We start from the raw sequence: 23,079 nt of genomic DNA on the forward strand, positions 1-23,079 counted from the left end.
TTTTGCAAAACATCAAGTCTATATTTACATCCACATGTAATAATATAGTCAACTAAAGTGAAATACATCATAAATTAAATGAGTAATGTGTGCCTACTGCTTGACGACTTCCGGTTTCAACAATTAAAATAAAACAAAATGGAATGAAATAAATACATAGACAAAAAAAAAAAAAATCAACAACTTGTACCTCTATATATGCACTGTAATCTCCAAAGAAACATACAAAACCAGTAGTATCCCAATAGTTAATACTGATGGGCAAAGTGTATTCTGAAGTACAGGGCTGTGCTGCCATGAAATAGTCTTCATGTCCATTTTCCATTCCATCCCCAAGTTATCTAATAAAAAAAAAAGCCTTGGAGGAAACTGTACCAGCATGAAGGGAGATTAAAAACAAACCACAAACAAGTCATAAGCCTGTTTGCTTAACTTTAACACAGCCCAGCACACATTTTAATCACAGAACCCCATAAGGCATATAGATGATAGTTACAGCATGCATTCTCTAAGACTCATTGAAAGATCACGCAAAAAAATAGATTAACCATTTTCCAAGTGAATTCATCTTCAAAAAATAGGCTATAAAAGTGCAAAACTAGGAAAACAAAAATCTAGATTATGTACATATGGCTCAGCTTATGAACAGGAAAAAAGGTAAATAGTGTACAATTTCCTGATACACAGCACTTCATTACATCGCCAGTTTACAGAGACATTAAAATTAGATCCCATATACAGGAACTAAGACATACAACTAGAACATGTCAAGTTGCATAATGAAAAAACAAGAGTTTCTAGGTTTTGCTATTTTACATTTGATGCATGAGGGAAGAGAATAAAATGAACAGTGCAAAATTTTCCATTTTTTGTTTTACTAAAATATATGGAAGTCAAAGCCAGGTACAGAAGAAATCAACTCTTAGCTACAGGCTTTATGAGAAGCAACTAGGAACACAAGTCAAAATATGCAACAATTTTGCTTTACTGGCTGGTAACTGGCCATCTTCCCTTTACAAAAATTAAACTGCATGTGCATTAGGAAAAACTCTTGTTGTCTTTGCAAAAAAATAAGAATAAAAAGAGAGATTCTGCCATCAACAGGTTATTTCTTATTTCAAACACCCAGTAGACACTAAAAACAGACATCAAGAAGCTTCCAAGCACAGTCAAGCAGGTTACACCATAGCCACATCCCTTTCTGAAGTCTGTAGATCCCATATTCATATTGCAAGCCTGTTTGTTCATGACTTTACTATAGTTTGGACAAAGGTGCAAAGAAGTTTTCCTCTAAAGGTAATTGTATTGAGTTTAATAAAAACCTAAACATTTGAAATATTTAGATTAGTATCGTTCCTCATGCAAGTCCTATGTATTTTCTGCCATAGAAATTTTCTTAGGTTGCTAGAGATGTTCATTTAAGAGATTTCTTTCAAAAACAGCAACCAATGCCAGTACAAGAATCCAACCGTATTTCAGGAACACCACACTGACAAATCCAAACGTCAAGCATTGCTTCATCCTCGCTTTTAAAAACATGCTGGAAACATCTCCCAGGAAACAGTTCCCTCCAACACATTATGGTCTTAACATATACAAGGCATATCAGCATAATGTCAGCACCGTTGCTTTGATGTTCACAACATTTATAAACTGAACAGTTTCAGACAGTTTATTTGGAAATTGTTTTTCAAAACTAACGTAGTTCAACAGAAAAAAAAACAGATGAGAAACTTTCACCTTTGTGAAAAGGAGCATTAAGCTAACAGGATTTCAACTTCAGTATTTACAGTTTACCTGAGGTGCAAGGATTATATATTCTTTCAAAGAGAAACTTTTTCAGCAGCGCTCAAGTATGTAAAAATATAATTCCTACCTAATATTTGGTCAATTAATTCTAATGAAAAATATTCAATGTCAAGATATACATTCTCCATACACCTTCATAATCCAATTGTTTAGACTACTTTTTATGGCTATTTGGTACAAAATGTTAACAGAACCAGTACTATAAAACTGTAGTGTTTTTATATACAGTACAATCACAGCTTAGTTCAGTAGCTTTCACCATTCATTTTTCTCAAGGGATGAACTGCAGGTATAACTCCATAGCACATGCACTTGTGTCCTCAGACCTAAAACAAACCAAAGAGAGTTTTGTAGCATAAAATTATAAAATAATATAATGCACTTTTTTGGTGGGGGGAAGAAACATCTTGAAAGCATAAAGAGAATTTCATATGCAGTCTTCCATAACCCTATGCAGAAATTAATATTGCTATATAAGGTCTGCACCTCCTATTTCGTAACAAATAAGAGCCACCAATCAAGTCTGCTTTTACAGATACTCAAGCTTCAAGTAGAAATACAAGCAGGAAGTTGGGTTAGCTTAAAAAAGCAGAACTAGGTAAAAATATGCTTAGTAAGGGAGAATAAAAGCAGTAAAATTAGAAGAATATCAAAAAAATAAAGCAAAATATTTCAAAAGCTGTCAACAATAGGTAAGACAGTTTTGCTCCCCAGAAATATTTAAAATCTTTCTGTAAAATACTGCACACTGGTCCAGGTGCTATAGTCCTGAAGAGGAAGGAATCTGCTTAAATTTGAATGAATCTCAGAAAGAATTAGAGAAGAATGATCTGTGGCTCCAGAGTTAAAAAAAAAAAAAAAAAAAAAAAGACTCCAAACCATACATACATTTATTTATAGTCTTATAGACTGCTTATCTACTCAGCAGCTAAGAACCCTGCAAACACAATGAGGTTGTGAAGTTCTGAGCTACCGCTCCCAAAACAAAGAGCTGAAGCAGGGGAATTCAGAGCATCAGCTAATTCTTTTCAATTGACCTGTTTCCCTACCAGGCTATGCGCATCCCTCACACAGGCCAAAAAAAAAAAAAAAAAAAAAAAAAAAAAAAGTCTTGCTGTCCAAGGTAACTCTTGCAACCTTCAAAAATTGTAAAATGAGTAATCCCTAAATTTTCAGAAATATATAACTTCTTAGGGACTAACAGAATTCATGAACTTTAGACAATGGACACTTCCTCCCATTTCTAGTTCTGCACCCATCATGTACTAAAAGGGAAAGCCCTTCCATTGAACACTTTACAGGGGTGTTGTAAAGCCTTTAATGCATGATCATATGTAACGTTAATCCTCTCATTTGTTTTAGGAAAAAAACATTCAGGCACCTTTTATCAAAACAGGCATTCATTATTTTGAACACAGCAAATACCTTCAGTAGAGTATTTGTTTCATTTAATGAGGGAGGGGGTTATATTTTCAGATGTTCTAGTTCAGACTTTCACAAGGTCTCATGACACTGTGCAGCAATGTTTGATGTTACAAGTAGATAAAGCGGTATTTAAGTAACAATTAGTTCAAAAGTTTTATTTACCATTTCTTGAAGTAAATGATCAAGTCTTCTTGTCACTTGGTCGAAAGTGTGCATTGCCAATAAGACTTTCATAACTCCGCTTTTGTAGCATGCTGTTAGGTAAGTGTTGGTATGACACTGATCTCTTTCCTGACAAAAATAAATTTAGAGAAGTTACAATTATTTCCTGCTAATCTAATTGGTCAAGCATTCAGTTGTGAGCAGATTTTTGTCAGCATCCAGAATCCCAGCATACCACAAACTACCACAAATCATCTCACAAACAGGGCCTGGAACAACATTAGGGAAATATTAATCTGATATTCCTGGTCCTATTAAAAGATAGGAAATTCAGTACCCAGAACAAAAACAAGGAGCATGAAAAGTAATATTTTTAAAACAATTTGTTCCAAGCTGCCTGCTTTTTACATTCATCACTCCAGATTTTGCTTATCTTACTTGCAAGAAAGAAATGTCTTTGCTTAATTCATCACACACAGAAGGCTTTACTCAAAAAAAAAAATTCAGAGCTGCAGTACTTTTGATAACATGGTGCCTACATATCCAATTTCTCTATTTGCTTGAGAAGAGAATTTTTGAATATGAGTATTTGAAAGAAAAAATGGGTACACTATGTTATTGCCATCATAGAGATTTATATGGAAATTGTGACACTTTAAAGAGTGCTAATATACATTTACAGGAAGATCTTTGTTAAGCAATTTTCAGTCCAGTATATAGGTAGTTTTATATTTATCTAAGCCCATTAATTCATGTGAAATCAATGCCTGTTCCATATTAAGTCTTATTAGCTTAAGCAAGCAGTCAAAAACACTTCATAAAATTAAGGGAAAAAAAGCAAGAATCATTACTCCCGCAGGATACAAAAAAACCCAACTGCCATCCATATTCCATGAAAGCTTTAAATGCAGCATGGAAAAAAATCCAGCAAGCTTTAATTAAATTAAAATGGCAAAGCTAAATTAATATTTCAACAGAATCTACAAAGCCATTGGAGTGTGTCATGAGCAATTGTCTTTAATTTGCAGTCTCTGCCAGATCAATCAGCCAACAGGTTATCCTTGATAGCATGTTGCCATTGCAAAGGCAACTAATTTGAGAATAACACAAACTGAGTGGTTTCAGAGTGTTTCTGTCTCTTCAGGGCAACATGAGAGTAGCATAGCTTACAAGCAGTAATGGAAGGCATCATGCTTTAATCAAGTTTGCCAAGTGGAACATATTCTCATGACAACTTGATCCAGCATTTAACATGCAACATAACATGTTCATAGGACCTAAATAATGTTGCCACAAGGCACACAGGCCATTAAAAAAGGTTTTGACATCATGTTTTATATCACCAGGGAGGTATAAAATGACTATAGAAACCTGCAGGTCTACACCTGCAGTACTTTGCATACGGTATGTTACAAAATACATCTCTTAGGAGTTGCAACTTTTAGACAGACAGCTGTATTTCACCTTTTCAGAAAATAAAAAAAATGCAGAAGCCCACTTTTACTCTATCCACCCATGTTAAAACTCTAATACTCATCATTTTACCTGTTAGTTGCCCTCACCAACTCCCATCCCCCCAAAATTATCAAGGTTTGTTTCATGCATACACTTCTGGGCAGAATGAATAGAAAACCAGAAAACGAGGCTTAAAATCCCCTATGTTATTGCCAGGGGCTTTTATGCCCTGTATTACTGAGGTATATAAGACAAGCGACACAATTCAGCAAACTAGTTTTGTTTCATGAGTCTTTCCAATGCAAGTAAGGTAACAGCCTTAAAAAGTTGCACCTCTTGCCCTGAGACAGCACAGCAACAATGAAATCTTTATTTTCCATGACAATAATATTGTCAAACTAGTTGTAGCTAGAGTTTCAAGAGCTTTAAATAACTGGAAACGGTATCTACTTAAAAAGTTCTTGACTATAAACTACTGTTTCCAGGCTTGTACTGTAGAAGAGGAAGAGAAGCCTACCACAGTAAGACTTTTCTTGCAAAAAGGTGGAGCTTTCAAAAGAAGAATGATGTGAATTCCAATGAAGTCATTACATAAAAATAGTATTGCATCACCTCCTACTTCCATAGGCTAATCTCACTGAAGCTACTAGAAAAAAAAGGAAATTCTGTATTCCCAAGATTGGTAATGCCGGAAAGGAGCACTACCTTGCTGGAAAGAGGCTGCCTACCATCTATTCTTTGACATACAGGCTGCTCTTGTGAAGCTCTTTGAAACTGCAAGATTTATGTTCCTTTTCCACTTTTCATCAAAATTAATAGGGTTTTATGCAATGTCAGAAGCATTTCCTTAAAAGTCTGGATGTTGTATCTGGTCAAATAACAATGTCAACGTCATGAAGCATAAGTCCACAGTCAGTTGGCTTACATCCAAATTAAAGCACTACTTGGTCTTCAGAGAGAGGTTCTTCCAAATGACCAAGTGTTGAGATCGCACATTAAACTCTTAGCTGTGACCAACCATCAATAAAAACAAATAGCCTTGCAAAGTACTATAAATTCTACAGCTGCATGAATTACTTCTGTACTAAAAACAACCCAAAGGTACTTAAGTCTCTCAAATTGCTAGGAACCAAAAGACAGCAACATATTTGTCCTTTTCCCCTGTCCATCTGCATTCTATATATAACTCAGTGCCCATTTCATATTCCTCAAAGCCAGCCCTGTACCCTTGCAGCTCATGGCACATCCATGACACTTCATGAAACTAGGAATTAACTTCATTTTGCAATGCCTTCCGTGAGTCAGCAGCAAGGCTAGCTTTTCTCTCTCCACTCCCTAGACTGGAAACAGCTGCACCACTTTCCTTCATCCTTCCCAGGCCTAGGCATTTACCAAGCGCCATAAACAAAAACCAGAACAGGCACCACTTGATCTTTTGCCACTTAACTAAACGCAGATTTAGTATTTTGCAATCTGCTCTAGCCTATTATAACACATCACTGCTTGCTACAAACTCTGACTACTTCAGGAAGAATAATCTTACTACTTCTAGCAAGTAGGAGTGTATATACAGAGTTTAAGACTCTTAACACTACAGCAGACATGCACTATTCAGTTTAAGATGATCACCATTTCAGGATTCAATGTCCTACATTTAGGATCGATTCCATACTAAACTATGCTGAAAATGTTTCACTATTTGTGGATGATGTCTAACAACTGCTTAAATATCACCTGGCACCTTTTAATCTTGACCTCCTACTAAGTTTTGAAAATGCTGATAAAGAATTAAATACAAGAAAAGCATGCATCTCATGAAAGTATCAAACTTCTCAAAGGAGATCATGAAACATTTACCTCTGCTAGTTCAAGGATTTTCCCCAGTAAAGTATTACTATTTAGTGCAATGAAATGTCATAATTAGAATAGCAGAAATGTGTTGTCTTGATTTAACCTAGTATTCTGTTCCTACTAAAAATTAAATATCAGAAAATCCCACTGAGAAACAGAGGAACAAGATGTACATCAGTTCTACGTCTTTTAATACATCCTGTAGCATACAAGCTTATTTGCAGCTGAACAGAACATTTGATGGTGAGGACTATTTAGAATTCCTATTAATATTCCAGATGGTCCAAAGTTTCCCTGTAAATCAGCAGAAAAGCTCATTTCACACCCTAGTTAATTAGCCTGTTTGGATTGCTCTGATGAGCTAACAATATATGTTCCATATCAGAGACCCAAGAGAACAAAAGCTCTGGAGGAACTTTATATCCCTCTTCAAAATTTAGAGCTTACATGCCTAATTCCCCAAATAAGGGGTTTGCTGAAATTAGTTTTTATATTTAAATCAACTGAATCTGATAAAATGGGGAGAACAGCCTAATACTCTCTACGGTTTTGGGGACTTGGGGGGGAGGTGCACTTAATCCTCTTCCATTCACCTTCCTTTGTAATGTAATAAAACATTTATCTAGGAAGGAGATACAGTACCTTCTACTGTAGAGCTGGTTACTTGGCCATTGCTAGATCCACAAGAACTGTAAATTGATCCAGAGCTATATGGCTCATAAGGTTTGAGAACAGTCAGTACGTTAGGAGAATCAACATCATCTGAATTCAGAAGCCCTTGTTTGGTTGGCAAAACAGAGGACGAAGGTTTGGTGCGAGAACATTCCTGAGGTAGCAGATTTGCATATCTGTTTGCAACACGAAATCTGCTCATTTCGTATCTTCTGTAATTAGCCATTGCAGAGTCAATATGTTCAACAGCTAACACATTAGGTTTCATTCTTTTAGATGATGTTTCACCATACTCTAGATTTACATTGCCCACAGATTTACCACCAAGATAGTCTCTTCCTCGATGACAAGACCAGGCAGATTCATTTAGGTGAGAGTCGAGAGCCCCACTCATACTGCTGCTGACTACACCAGACTGAGACACTGGGACACTGAGAGCTTTTATTTTAGATTCAGGTCTTTTTGCTCTGTCCAATACTGGAGAGATACTGGAACTGGAGTGCATTTCTTGCTGAGGTTGTCTATAGTTATTTGCCTGAGCTCCAACATTACTTTGCTGCTTATGAAACTTGAGGTTACTTGGGGCTGTGCTGCTTGAGTCAGTCACTGAAAAGAGAGGGACTTTGTTCTGTGGAGGGTGACACTGTTTAGCTTTCCCTGTTTGCAACAGCTTTTGTTGTGTAGATGGGGAAGCCTTATTTTTATGAGGATTAAAAGACAGAGGAAGCACATCTTTACCAAGCAGAGCTGGAGGGCATCCAGTGCGTCTGGCTTTAGCTAGAGCCTTGTTTCTATAGCCATTTTTGTTAACGGTGTCAGGATTGTATTTGTGCATCAGCCTCTGGTGTATCATTAGGACTTCTGGGTAAAATGTTCGGTAAGTACAAAACGGGCAGGTGCTGGGTGCTAGCAGGCCTCTAGCAGTTGAAACCACTGAACATTCTTGTGAAGTCCCAATAGATAAGTTCAAAGGCTTTTCTTGAGAGTCCACCATATGTTTGTGTTTGTAGTTTTCTGTGCACTCTCGCACATCATTCACATTTTTTCCATCCTTTAAAGCACAAACATACTGGACATCATCTCCCTCTGACGCCACAGAAGCCTCTCTCTCTCTCTTATGAGGATCAGTGGGCTGAGCTTCCTTTGTTTCCTTCTCAGCCTTTACTTTTTCCAGGTAAGGAGTGAACACATTCTCGTGAATTTGATTTGAACTGTTACAAACTGAACCTTTGTTTGATTCCCTAGGATCACTTTTCATTCTTAACAGGACTGTGCTGCCTATTGCATTATTCAAGGATAGAATTTCCTTTTGCTGCTTTGCAGGTGGGCAGCCCTCAGCATCTTTGGCACCATCAAAAAGCCTCTTCAAATTTTTGGTTTCTTGAGCACCATCAGCAGCCAGCAAGAGCTCCGTCTCCTGACTCTGTAACGAAACTTTGCTGTCATTTTTCACGTCTGCTGCACTATCAACTTGCTTGTCCTTGTGATGCCTCTCTAAATGATACCTCAATGAAGTTTTCTGTGCTGCTGCATACTCACAGAATTCACATTTGTACGGTTTTTCACCTGAAACACAGTTTTATCAGTGAATAAGTTTGATACAATTTGATTTGAAGTCTTGAATACAGTTAAAGACAACAAGGGAATAATCTAGATTTTAAAACAATAAAATGGATTTTTCCTCTTTCCCCTTCCACATACTAATAATTCCCAAACTCATCTAAATCATTTAAAGTAGTACATCTTACTAATATTGCTAACTACAGTGACATCTTCTGGTTATGATGAAGATATTTTCCACACATTCCCTATGTATGGAGATGGTAGCTGACAATATGTTTGGCAGAGATAAGCAAGAAGTATAGCTGTAGGTCAACTCCAACAATTTGTAGCCCTTGATCATACCACAAGTATGCTATTCAGCAACACAAATGCTACAGTTCATCTATAAATAGAGCTGTTTCAAAAGAAACAGGGACATACATTAACAAAAGTAGAAAGCATTTGCCTGGATAAGGAAAACAAAAGTTGAACTGAAAAACAGACACAGCTTTTTCCCAGGTAGCAGCAACTGGCAGGCAATCGACTTAATACTTGGCAATTAGTTTTAAAACCTTTTTGTTTGACTGCTTAAAGCAAAAAGAATAAGTTCCAAAATTCAGTAAATACTGTTAAAAGTACAACACACTTAGCCCTATTTGAAAAGATTTACATTATGTAAATAATGAATCCCTATTTAGAAACTGCAATTCCAACTGTTTCAGCAATAAAGCATTATTCTTAATTTAACATAATTTTGAAGGTAACTTCTGTTTTTCTTGAGCAAAACCAAATGTTCCATCCAGTTGGATTCAGCAGACCTTTCCCCTCCCACAAAGTTGAAGCCCATTTACCTGTATGAGTTCTGAGATGAATATTGAGGTAATAATTTGAGCGAAAATACTTTCCACAATAGCTGCATTCTCTGGAGGCTCCAAGGTTTTTAACTTTTGCTCTTTCCAAACCATCTTCATTTTTATCTTTGGGAAAAAATATAGCTATATTATGAAGAGCAAACGCAAGTTTGGAGTCCCATTTAAAGTTATAAGCAACTATCTTAGGTGTCATTATTAGGAAAAAGCAGAGTGAGGGACTGTCGTCAACTCCTTCTACAGGCCTGTGTCTTTGCTCTGCACTTCCGCACGCAGAGAGCAGAAGACTTAAAATTTCCATCTGTGTCAAGTATCACTGGTTAGCAGCTGTAATGAAGAAGCTCCAGAGAACAAACAAGATGCAAAACTAGGCTTCAAAGAACAAAAACTATTACAGTATCTTTAATGACCCACAGGAACCGAAAAGAGAACAGTATCGCAAAAATTTGTACATCTTATGAACTATATTCTTATCTTAAAAGGAACATTTCAATTAGAAAGTGTGATGAATCAGACCGTAGAAGTGCTCTGTGCACCACAGCAAAACACAGAGGGGAAGGAAGCTGGGGAGGAAGACAGGCCTTTATTTTTGTACTAGTCCAAGGACTGTTGTGCTTGCAGAACAACATCCTTAGCTTTAATCAATAATCTTGTTTCACTAGAAGTGTTAAATGCTGATGTTTTGGCAAATACAGCAGGAGGGAAGTGCTGGTGTTGCTAGTTCTGCGAAACATTTTCCAGGAACAAATTCACGGTTTAAAAATGGTTTCATGTAAGTGTAAGCAGCAATAGTTACCACTAGAGGGTGGCAAGCACAGCATAATGTCTAACAAGAAAGGGCAGAAAGTTTATACACAACACACTACTCAAATTAACATGATTTCTTCGGCAGATTGAATTGAAAAAGTGTTGCCACAACGTAAGTAAAATATCCAAGTCCAAGCTGACTAGAAAGCTACAGTAGGAGAAGAAAGGAAGAAGTTTTGCTTGACTGGTATTAGTTAAATACCAAGAAATCAGTCAAATAGATGGCATAAAACAGTTCTCAGAAGCTCGTGTGCTGGAAAGCTTCTATTCTGTAAATGCTAAGCATGGCTAAGCTACAGCTAAGACAAGCCATAGCTGTTTCAAACGAGCAGATGATAAAAGTCCCAATAAGCATGACTCAGCATCTCACAATAAAAGCAGTTGTTGCTTAGGATAAGACACTACAAAGCAAACAAGCTAACATTAGGTAATAACTTTATTCCTTTGTTACTGGAGGCAAAATAAAGGCCTGCACGTTACCAGAAATGGAAGTCAGCCGTGTGTGCCAGGACATTCTGTACATTATGCCTTTTCTTGAGATTGTGTAAGTGTCTGTTCTCCAAATGCAGCCCCAAAGTATGTCTCACCCACCGGTGCAAGACTAGCTAGAACTTTTTGCTATTTTGTTTAGTACCCAGACCTGTAACTTATTTTCCAAGTGAGGAAGCATTTAGGATCAAAACCACATGTTTTTCTAAGACAGTGCGTTCTGCGGGATTAACTTTGAATCTCAAACAGGCCTACTTTGGTAAAGAGAAGCGTTACCACACCCTTCAAAGAGGAGGAGTTATATACACCTTTTACACATACCATGCCCACATATTAAGAGCATGCACACATGTCTTTATGCAACTAATTTACAAAGTTACTGGTTCTGACATTTAGGCCTTGAAGTTATATACCATTCAAAAGAAATACGCAACATGCAGTTGCGCAGAGAAGAGGTTAGAATTACTCTTTACTTCTCAGGATCCTAACAACTGTTGGCATCAAGCATGGGATGTTTTCTGTGCAGAAAAAGTATGAAAAATGCAGTGACTTCTTCAGAAGCATTATTTGTAAGGATGTCGGCTGGACAAGAAGGGCTATGCAGTACTCAGGAGTATCTTGTAAAACTAACAACCTTTCTATTGACAGAGAGAAGGGGCAAACAGTGAGACCCTTCCTAGACAGGTTACTACTAAAACTATTTCAGTAATTCTAGAAACCCAAGTCAAAAATGCAAGGAGGTCAAGCAACCTGAAAGATCTCTGTGGCAGTATTAGAATCTTTCCTTTTTTAAAAAATACTTTTTTTTTTTTCCTTCCCCATCATAGCCCCCATCATAGTCTCTGGCCAAGTTCTAAAAAAGTTAATTGACAAAGTCAAGATGCTTTCTTCACCTTTGAAGAGTTCCTGAATACTAACTATTATTTCAATCTAACACACAAAATGCTCCTCACCTAAATTAAGCGTTTCTGGAAGCCCATCTTCAGATCCATCTTCAGAGCCTCCTTCCATTCGTTCTACTGTTCCATTTTCATCCAAGCTTACAATTATATCAGCACAGCATGTCCTAGAAGCAGCTGAAGTCTCTCCATCAGTCCGCCTGTCTCTCTTGTGCACTCTGGAATGAAGGACTAGCTGGTGGTATGTTCTGAAGGCTTTACCACACTCTGAACAGTGTGTCGGTTTCTCTTTGTTTTGGGACAATTTAGAATCCATCTCCATAGAAGGCACTTCACCACCGGGATGTTTCAATTTGTCTTGGGATAAGTTACCGTTGCCTGTATAGCTGCTGTTCTTACTTACTTTTGACTTCCCTGTAGTTTCAGTCTGGTTACCTTTATTTGCATTCCAAATTTCACCAAGTTCCTCTTTATCAGAAGAAGAATCATCATTGTCTGTACTTCCTTCTTGTCCTGGTTCTTTAATTTGGCCATGGCCAACTGCAACTTTACCTTTGGTAGCCAGCTGCCATGCTTGGTATGTGTTGAATGGATCTAGTTCAGCTATCCATTTCACAGGCTTTTGTGATTTGTCATTTTCTGGAACCAAGTTTGGTCTTAAGTTCAAGAATCGCAGAAATTCTTCTCTTTGAGAAGCTTCTTCTCGATTAGACTCACCAGTCACTTGGGGGCTTTCACCACTGGATACTGATTCTTTGGTGTGCACTTTACTGTGCTCAATTAAAGTCTCCTTATTGAGAAATAGGAAACCACAAACCATACAAATTTTGTAAGGTGACGTTACATTTTCAGTTACATGCTCCTGCACCACTTCATTTATTGTTACAGGGCTTTCAGAACCCTGCTGGAGCTTGTTTCTAGAACCAGGCTTCCCAGTATGCGTTCTCATGTGATTTTTAAGGAACCATGGCTCTTTAAATCTTCTTCCACATACATTACACCAATATGTGAACGAGTCTTTATGCTTTTTCATGTGTGCCTCAACATCAAAAGCCTCATCAAATGTTTGTCCGCAAACCTCACAACTAAGTTCTTCACTGTCCTTTTCATTGTTTGGTAAAGACAAATTTGTTCTTACTTGACATTTATCTAGGCGACTGAGATATTCTGCTTCAACACGTAGGACAGTTGGTTCACAAAGGGTGGGCCTATGCTGTGTTAAAACATGCTTACCAAGTTCTTCCGGATGTTTAAAAGACTCATCACAAAACATGCAGTCCAGAGGTATGCATCCCTCAGCTTGCATTAGAAACTTTTCTTGCAAGCTTTTGTAAGAAATTGTATTTGTTCCTTTTATTGTCATTGAGGCATCATTATTCTCCATCTGTGCACCAACGGTACTGGCTATTCCATCTGGTCCATCCATGTATGCCAAAAGAGGCTGAGTTGGCATGTTTCCTACGTTCTGTTCCCTATTACGTATTATAATGCAACTTTGGGGATACTCACTAATCACTATAAGGACACTTTGTAAAGTTCTCCAAAATGTGCTTGCAAGTCTGCAAAGCTAGAAGACCTCTGCCAGGAAAAGGTTTTTTTCCACAAACAGGTGTTATTTTTTCATCCTTCTATGTTCACACATCACTGAAAGTGTATCCAATGGTTCTGTCAGCGATGGACTGAAGTTTCTTGAACTCTCTTCTGAGTTCTCAAGCCTGTAGAAACAGTCAGCTGCAGTTACTTTTTTTGTACAAATATTTCAAATGGTTCTATTGGGGAAAATACACTCAAGGAGAAGTTCAGTGCCACAAAGAACACCACCTGGAAAAGAGAAAGAATGAGAAAATAGTGTCAGTAAGACATTAAAAAAAACAAAAAACAAAAAAACAAACAAACAAACAAAAAAAAAACTTGTCTCCCAAATAATGAAAACATGAGAGCCAGAGAACTACCAAATACTCCGTCAAACATACATGACATGAGACACTCTGGTCTCTTTTTCTACCTACCATATTTGAAATATTTCAAAAGTGTAGTTTTGAACACACCTGTATTCCACTACCTGGATTCCTGTATTCAGATTTCTACATAAAAGCAACATTTTATCCGTTGTCTGTTCTAAACTTATTCTTACCCAGTTACACAAAGTTGTTGAATCCCTATTTCAATGCACATATAAACTGAATTCACAAAAAGTGAACACAACAAGCAAAAGCAACCTTGCCGCAGACCTGTGAAACCAGCACAGTAGAGACACAGTAAAACTTTGCTTGTTTGCTCTCTAATGACCTTCAAGCAAAAGCCAATTTTTTCAAGATTAGACAGCATGGAATTGGCTTTCAGAATTTTGGTGCACAGTAAGTGTCAATACAAATCCCTGTGCTAAGAACCAACCACTAACACCATTACTCAAAGCTTTTCATATCATAGATCATTTTAAAATCTGTGTCACTATTCTGGGCTGGTCCAATCAAACTATGTCAAAGTTTGAAACAGCCCAGTGACAGTGTTTCTTAAACAGTTTTAGTATTCAAAATCATCCAAGCAGCCAACTAATACACAAAAAAAAATGCCTCCGATTTCAAATTAAAGCAAGCAATGTGTGTTTAACTGATTATATTCCAAAAGGAAAGGTTAAGATTCTCTGAAAGTTAAAAGTTTGATATACTTAATGACAATTGCAATTTAAGTCTTCACAAAAATTCCAATGTCTGTTAGCAGCATAACAGCTGCTACTCTTTCAGCTGTAAAATCATAGTATTGTGGAGGTTAGGACTCTACCTGATCAACTTCTTTGGATAAATGAAAGGTCTACCAAACAAAAGAAATATAAATTAAAGAAGAAACATTTCAAGATGAAGCACATTCCCACACACATAAATATTCAATGAAAAGAATGTGTTCAAGATTTGACTTAAACCTGAAAGTTTTGCAAATCATTTCATAAAAGACATCTGGCCAGTGATCCACATTACTTCAATTAATATACTTCAAAACACAATATGCTCTATAGCAAAAGACAGTATAAGCAAGGCAGCTTTAAAATTCATCCCAGCTTCTGACTTGTTTGGGGGGGAAACATTTTGCTTCATTTCAGGCAAAGAATAACTATTGGCTCCTTAAAAATTCAGGCTACAGCCAGACTTCCATTCTCCAAGCCATCGTGGCAGGTAAGAGACGCAGCTGCCTACCCAGAAGGTTACTTTCTCTGACCTTTCCTCATGAAAAGAAGTTGATCTACTTTCTGATCTACTCAGACAGCAAGGGTAGTCTTAAGCCATTAAATCTTGAAACATTTCAGTGGAAATCAGCCAGAGCTTGAACTGTTTACATAGGTCAAGGGCCCAAACAAGTTTGCTAAGACGCAGATAAAGCTCCCACAGGCCCACCGGCTGGCAGAGCAGGCATCTCTAGCAGAGGTGGCAGGGGTAGCAGGAACCTTTAATAAGCAGAAACTAGAAGGCATATTTATAGAGCCAAGGTTTGATATGATGTCTTCAATTGTATTGGAAGTCTTTAGCTATCACAGAACAGTCAAGCCCAGGCAAGAAAATCACCTGGAATGAGATATGACAACTTATTGCAAGGGAAAAAAGCAGATCCAACATTTTAAATGTTTTATCCACACATTGTACTAATTCACAACACTAGGAAACTTATTTTAATTTGCAAAGTTTTAGTTTGCATAGTTAGCAGTTCCTTTTTTGACATCATGCAGACAATTCTGGAGACTAACAAGCCTTTTGAGCTTAGTCTCCTCACTATCCAGTCCTCCAATCCAAGTCTAGACAATGATCTGATACCAACATCATTTCTGGCCTTTTTTTTTTGATGATCACTTTTCAAGTTAACCATGAAGAATGGAGGGAGCCCACAGGATGGAATGAGTGTGAACAACCCTCTAGCTGGCAGGTGGATGGTTCATCTGGATCTTCTGCAGCAAAATCTTTTATAATTATGTCCCTCACCCCAGCTCTCAGTTTAGTCACTGCCATGATTAACATTTCCTCTCCAACTTCTCTATGATTCAAAAATCTTTTGTAGCAGGCAGGTCCCAGCCTACCACTTCTGAATTTCTTCTGTTTCATCCTATGCTTCTGCTTTTCTATGTTTTCTATTTAGTTCTAAAACTTTCCAGCTCTCACTCACTCCAGATAGGCAGGTGGAAGACCAGCTGTAACATAAGTTCAAAGCTGAAGTGTTCAAAAAGCTTTCTCCTTTTTGGAAAGCATAATAAAAAAACATATCAAAGGGTGCTGGCTAGCATGATTTACTACATGTTTTAACTTGCCGTTTTGTTCTATTCCTACTATAGCTTTAAGATGTATTTTTACACAACAGGATAACATGCTGTGGCAGAGCTCATGTGCCTAAATGGTGACTATTTGCCTGAAAATAATTTATTTGAAAACTAGAAATGAATACTAGCTTTGCAATCTCCTGAACACCTAGAGTGAATATCCAGGCAATGTAAAAAAAATTAACTTGCTTCAAAGTTTAGTGTATTCAGAGACGTAAGTTTCTCAGTGATGGGTATAAGAACACAAAGGCCAAAGGCGTATCAGGGGCATGAAGTCAGAGCCAAACACCAAACAGTGCCTCAAGTCCCACATACTGCTACTGTCTCTACAAATACAGAAAAACAGTCAACTGTTACTCTCCTCAGTACATGACTTTACAGCATACAAACATAGATAAAGCAACAAGAATTAAGAGTAGAGAAGACAAATGAAGAAACAGTCGAAATCCACATTCAACCCCCTGGCCTTCACAGGGCACAGATTTCAGCATTCAGAAACAAGATAGGCACAGAAGAGAGACGTTTATAACTGGAATCACCATACACAGTTCTACTCTAACTTAACCTAAAATAATACAAACACTGTAAAAGACTATAAAACTACATAGTTCATGATTTGTTAGAATTTAAAACACTGACATAAGTCAAGTCTAGAAAAGGCCCTGTGTTGGTCACTGATTTGTGTAAATCCATCTCAACAACATTTATTTGAAAATTGGTCCATTCCATTCCATTCCAATCTCAGCTCATTTCAATATATTAAACCAGACTTACTTAAATGGCTGTCTACAAAACTAAGCCTGTCTTCACAGTTCCAGAAGTACACAGCCTTATGACATGGATCAGGAGAAGAGTTTGAAGTTTGGGTTCAAATTTTATTGGGTATCAGTAGTTTTGAACAACTAATCCTTCAGAGACTTCTTCTGCAGCTCTTCAGAGCACTTTACTTGCATGGGCCAACTCCTGCTAGTCACCAAATGCTGCTGAGACTTCCCATTCTTAACGCTGCACACTTCTGAAGAACTGGCCACAGCTCATCCTCTAGGCAGCATTACAAAGCAAAGCAAGATATTCCTGTTTGAGAATCTGAAACATATTTGCAACACTAGCAACTATTGTTCTTAGATATAACACTGGATACAGGAGATAACATTTTGAGACTTGAAAACAACCTGCAGATAGCATTTCTGAAGAAAACTGCAGGTATAGTTCGATAGAATTATATTCAAACTGATACCAAGAATACCAGCATTAGAAGGTGAGCTAGACTCTAGTCTTATTTTTGTATCTACTGATTTCATAGTTCACTCTGAAGAGTGAGATTGCTTATAGAAGCAGGACATGATTTTACATTTTCACTCTTTAGACAAGCTAACACATACTAAAACTACTAACTCAATACTCGCACTAGGATTTTATCCACTGTTAACAAAAGTTTTCTTCCCCAGTAAAGATAATATAATGCCTTGGAGTTGAAAACCAAAAATGCTGATTAATTACATTCCTGTTATTCAAAACCCTGAAAGCAGCAGCAAAACTGTCAAGAGTTGCCTTAGTCCTGTACTACTACTTACTTGGGAAAGCAAACAACCTACAGCTTTGGAGAGCACTGGTATCATTTGTAGCTCAACAAAAATCCAGTACCTGGGGCACCTGCAGTATTCTTTCAGCAGTAGATATCAAAAGGCCACAGGAGACACACACACACACAGAGGACAGGATACAACCTGCCAGTCTCACAACAGACAGATCTTTTGAGTGAAGGAGAAATAAACAGAATAAAATATGCTTCTTTTCAATAGCTGAGGAGAAAGAGCTATAAATGTGCTATTCAAGGTTAAAAATAAATGACCACCTATCCCTCCTCACATTAAAGCAAGACAAAAAAGAACCCTGGACTTCTAACTTCCTATCACCATTTGTGAACAGCAACATGCACTGGATGCTATCTATCAAACTTCCAACATCCTAGAGCCTGAGCATTTAGCAAACTGTAGTCTACAATGCATTCGTATATACTTTTGTAACTTTTAGTCAACCATTTCAACAGATCTGCTACAATACCTATTTATAAACATCACAAAATATATATAAAAAATGAACTCTATAGAGAACATCTTGTCTTCATTGCACTTGCTACAGAACCTGCGAACCACACCAAAAAGCTGCTGCATATAAATGAATTATTAAAACAGACAAAATTTAATTAAGTGCCTGTAGAGAAGTTTAGTTTAAATTAAACAACCAAAGATTACATATTATAGTCTCAAAGATTTCTTTGGGAAATGACCTATCAGTAGTAATTTTATTGCAATTCTACTTCCTGCATTTCAAAATTTCCATGAATACGTAATAAAAATTCTAGACACACCTTGCAGAGAACAGCAAAGTCCAACCATTGAATTTCCTGTTTCAAACACCACAAAGCACAAACTTGCATGCCTAGTATCATGAAAAACAGCTGTACCTTACTAATTCTATGCTAGCAAAACTATTGTTAAACTATATTAAAAAAAAATCAAACTAAAACTATTGCAGAAGTTAACCTGGTTGCTGCAACAGCTCCTTAAAAACAGAAGTTCAAAAACTAGAAGACTTACAACTTAGGAGACAATGGACATTTGAGTTACTTTTCTGAATCGATTTTTTCCTAATACAGATACAGCTACTTCAGCTAATTGTTAATGTTACTTGCCCCTTAAATCCATGGGCAAGTAGCAAAGCTATTACTGCTTAACAGTTTTTGACAGGCAGAGTTTCTTTAGCTTACCAAGGTGCCATAAGGTTTAAGTCCTACATGATCCAATGTCATCAATGAAGAAACCCATACCCCAAAAGCCTGAAGAATCAGTTGCTGCAGATTAAATACTACTTTAATTTTTATTATGCATCTATTTGACCTGAAAAACTTCCATAAAATTTGAACTACCACTTGTCTTCAGAAACCATTTTTTCAATTTTCCTCATGTTTCAAGACCTTTCTGGGCATTGCCTAGAGTCAGTAAAAGTGATATCCTTTTCTCTCCCTATATTTATGCCTGAGAACAAATTGCTTGGCTTTGGCACTGCTAATTGAAATAGGTTTTATATTGATGATTGTTCATCCAAATCCATTGACAAGCTACTTAATCTCCTTTTATTAAAATCTAAAATTCTGCTTTTTCAAAATAATTGTGCTGATTCTATTTTAAGGACACAGAACAAACTATTTAATATCACCGCTTTCTCCTTATAGAGACATCCACCCTTTGCCTGCAAACAGTAACAAACCTATCCAGAATACCTATTCCAGCTGGCTACATCTATATTCAGGGACAATATCAACCATAAACTAACTCACACAAATACAATTTCAAACTCTCAAAGAAAAGCCTAAGCCAAGGCAAACTTCACCTACATTTAAAGTATCTCTTCTATTTTAGAGTATGATCAGCACAAAGTCAAGCCAGTTGCACCACACCAAGACGCACACAGGCTATCAAGAGATGTACACCATTCCCAAATGGCAGCTAACAATTCAAGTGCTCTCAACTCCTGAGATGCACAACCCAGAGGACACTAGGCCACCATGTATCACGCAGGGCTTCTAGGACCCATCAGTTACAAAAGCTCTGTTGTGCAAACAGTGCTGGTGCACCGTTGCCCTCATAGGCTCTTACACTTAGACAGCAAGCGAAGTAAAAAAAAGTCATTGTGAGGGTCTGATTTACCAATAGCTCCAAAACATTAGCCAGATTCCTGAATATCCACAGCATGAAAATTCAAGTCTGTCTCTACAAATACTTGAATTTTTATTGCAAGCACACCACTTCCTTTCTGCATTTAAGGAGAAAGGCACACATATGTCACCTCACACAATAAGGTGTCTTCCTGCATTAGATAGAAATGTCTTTCCTATCCCAATCTGATGAAAGGATAGCCCCTAAATCTAGGAAGGAAGACATGTTATTTGCTGCGTAGACTGTGACCTTATTTCTGAAAGAGTACAACTGTCCATCTGCCTATCACCTAAGTTAAACACTGGAAAGCTATAAAAGTCAGCACAGATAAAGCATTATTTTGCAGAATAGCAGAAGAGTCAGCTTTTCTTCATAACACTATGTGAAGCCAATAACTTACTCTTCATTACTGTGCATTCTATTATGGTCTTGGGAAGGGAAGAGATATTTTCTTCTATCTTTTAACTGTAAATCATACTAACACAACTTCCCAGTCCACTTCTTTGTTCATATAGGAGTGTGAAAGTACACCTAACATTGACATATATATATATGAACGAGAAACAAGCAGTCAAGTACAAAAATCATTTTAAATAAAAAGCTTGTTAACAGTTCAGTCAAATAAAGAAACAACATGAATACTTCTAGAGGAAGCAGAGATTTGGGAGGAGGAAGGGGAGGAAGAGAGTTGTTTGTTTCAGTTGCAGGAAAGATCAAAATGAAGACAACGTTCAGGTTGAAAAGAGAACATAAAAGATGACCCCAAATTGGAATTTCCACTCCCTAGATGCTGTACACTAAAGTCCTCTTGCTAGTCTTCACCTTTCAAGTTTGAAGCTTTGAACACTATCCTTAAGAGAGGTTTTCATGGTTTATCTTTTATGCTCTCTAGAAGAGGCACTATATTTTCCTCAGCTACAGTCCTTTGTAACACAACTGTAGAGTTTTCTAAATGCAATGATATTAAGATAATCCATAAAAATTGATCTGAAGAAATAGACAGACATACACCAGAATGCAAAAATGTTACTACCTAGGTATTCCTCCAGGCATTCCTCCACAAACTTCTTAGAAAGATTTTATGCAAAAAGTTTCTTTTTTTATAGTCAGGTAAGACAGACATTGTAAGTCATTTTCCCCCTGTCTACTGAACAGGATTTTAATCACCAGTGGAAAATAACTCGTAGTTAATAATAAACAATATTAGGAAAACTCCCTCTCCCCATTTCAGTCATCTATACTAATAGAAACAAAGGATATCCTTTCTTTAAAAAAGCTTTTCCTGTTGAGTCCCTTTTTCTTTAAGGCTATATGTCTAACAGTGTTTTGGCAAAGGATGGATGAGCTGAATGTGTGTCCTCAGTGAACTGAATGCCTCTTCTATCAAAAGATGCAATTATTCCTTTTAAAGCAGAGAACATATAAGCTTGCATCATTTTGCACATGTTTTTCCTCCACTGAGCAAGAGCAAATATAAAAGAGACTAATTCTCGGCATTAAAGGAGGAAGTACTACAAATAAGTATTGACTTCTAAAGATCAGAATGACTGCTCTAATAACCAGAGCTCCTACCCTCCCCCCTACCCCAAGTTAAGAGAAAATTTCTTAGGGAGCACAAAAATCAAAGTTTACTTTAGGCACTACGAAGGGCCAATACCTGTAAAAAAAAAAAAAAAAAAAAAGGCTGAAAGATACACGACAGATCTTTTCAAACAAGTTTGGGACACATTTTCCTGCTGCATAATATGATGCAACTTCATTAAATCAAGGCATTGCATACATTTAAACTGGCAATGACCCCTTACCTTACAAACAGTTTATTGTTCTCTCCAGGACAGGTAAAGCGAGTGATACCTTTTTAGTTTGTGTCAGTCTCACCTTTCAGAGCCTGCCTCATGTCTAGCAGAAAGATACTAGACCTCTCCACCACTACAAAGAAATGGTAAATTTGGAGTGTACCAAATTAAGACTTAATTCCTTCTTATTCAAGAGTCAGGAGTTCCTTCACAGCAATAACATGGAAGTTGCACCCCTTTAAGCAGCACAGCTGAAGTAACAGGAAAAAATATTATTCGCTATTTCTGCATTTGAAACAAGTAGCCACTTCCAAACAGTTCTCTATGCTAACATCATTAATCTTCTCTAGTATTCTCATCTGATTTCAACTTTAAATCTTACTTCTTCCTCATCACAGCACATACCCCAAGACCTTGTAGGAAAGCAGCACCTCTCCCCCCTCTCCTCTGAAATTGCCATTTTCATACATAGCCACAATTATGCGCTCAGAAAACAAAACAAAACAAACAAAAAAACAGTCTTGAAAGATAGAGGAAAGGGACAACCCGAGGGAGATGCATTTACTTCTGCATAAATCATCCCACAGATTAGCATCTAAAGATACTGAAATAGACAAGAGCTGAAAACAGACATTTCCAGTAGCTGCCTTCCTTGTTCCACACAGGTGGGAGATCTTCCAGAGACCAGCACAGACTGACAGAGACTCAACATTTCTTAATTGCTTAGCAATATCTTCTCCCTCACTAGTGGGCAGAAGGGATATATGTGGTGACTTAGTACCAAACAGTCCTGGGAGAGGAGGCAGGATCCACAGGAAACTGACCTTTCTAACCAGAGCCCATATGCAGCTGTCCCATATACAAAATTTCATTTTACTGGGGGGGCGTGGGGGGGAACTGGCATCAGAGACAAACCTTAGAGCTAAACAGAAGCTATGGCTTCTCTAGATCACCTTTGTATCTATTTTCCTGACAATCTTTGGAGTACATTTAATTTGTTTCCTCCTACCTAAGTACCAAAAGAGACAGAGGTTGACAAACCACAGATTTCACCCAATCCATTCACAACAATTACCACGATAAAGCATAAGCACAACGCAGGGGCCTCTTAGTTCCCTTATGTCAGGGACAAACTGCACTACATTTTATTACACAGAAAAATGCAAGTGTACCCATTGCGCATAAACAAACTCAGACTTTGATACTTTTAGTTACATAAAATCTTTAGCACATAAAAAATCACTATCCAGTCAATTATTCACTTACACTAGGAAGGGCTTCTGT

General features: G+C 37.3%; 1 protein-coding gene across 2 annotated transcripts in view; it reads right to left on the reverse strand.

The window, feature by feature from the left end:
• Positions 1–23,079, reverse strand: part of ZNF217 (zinc finger protein 217) — a 28,099-nt gene continuing 5,020 nt past the window's right edge. Inside the window, exons 2-6 of one of the 2 annotated variants that reach the window (XM_062589446.1) lie at positions 12,035–13,801; positions 9,768–9,893; positions 7,345–8,940; positions 3,397–3,525; positions 1–2,135 (exon numbers count right to left, since the gene is read on the reverse strand). In XM_062589446.1, the coding sequence (XP_062445430.1) occupies positions 3,416–3,525; positions 7,345–8,940; positions 9,768–9,893; positions 12,035–13,433 (3,231 nt within the window). In that variant the 5' untranslated portion in view covers positions 13,434–13,801 and the 3' untranslated portion in view covers positions 1–2,135; positions 3,397–3,415. The remainder of the gene's footprint in view (positions 2,136–3,396; positions 3,526–7,344; positions 8,941–9,767; positions 9,894–12,034; positions 13,802–23,079) is intronic. The other variant, XM_062589447.1, reaches the window with a different exon arrangement.

Source organism: Rhea pennata, chromosome 16 (assembly GCF_028389875.1).
Source record: "Rhea pennata isolate bPtePen1 chromosome 16, bPtePen1.pri, whole genome shotgun sequence".
NCBI lineage: Eukaryota > Metazoa > Chordata > Aves > Rheiformes > Rheidae > Rhea > Rhea pennata.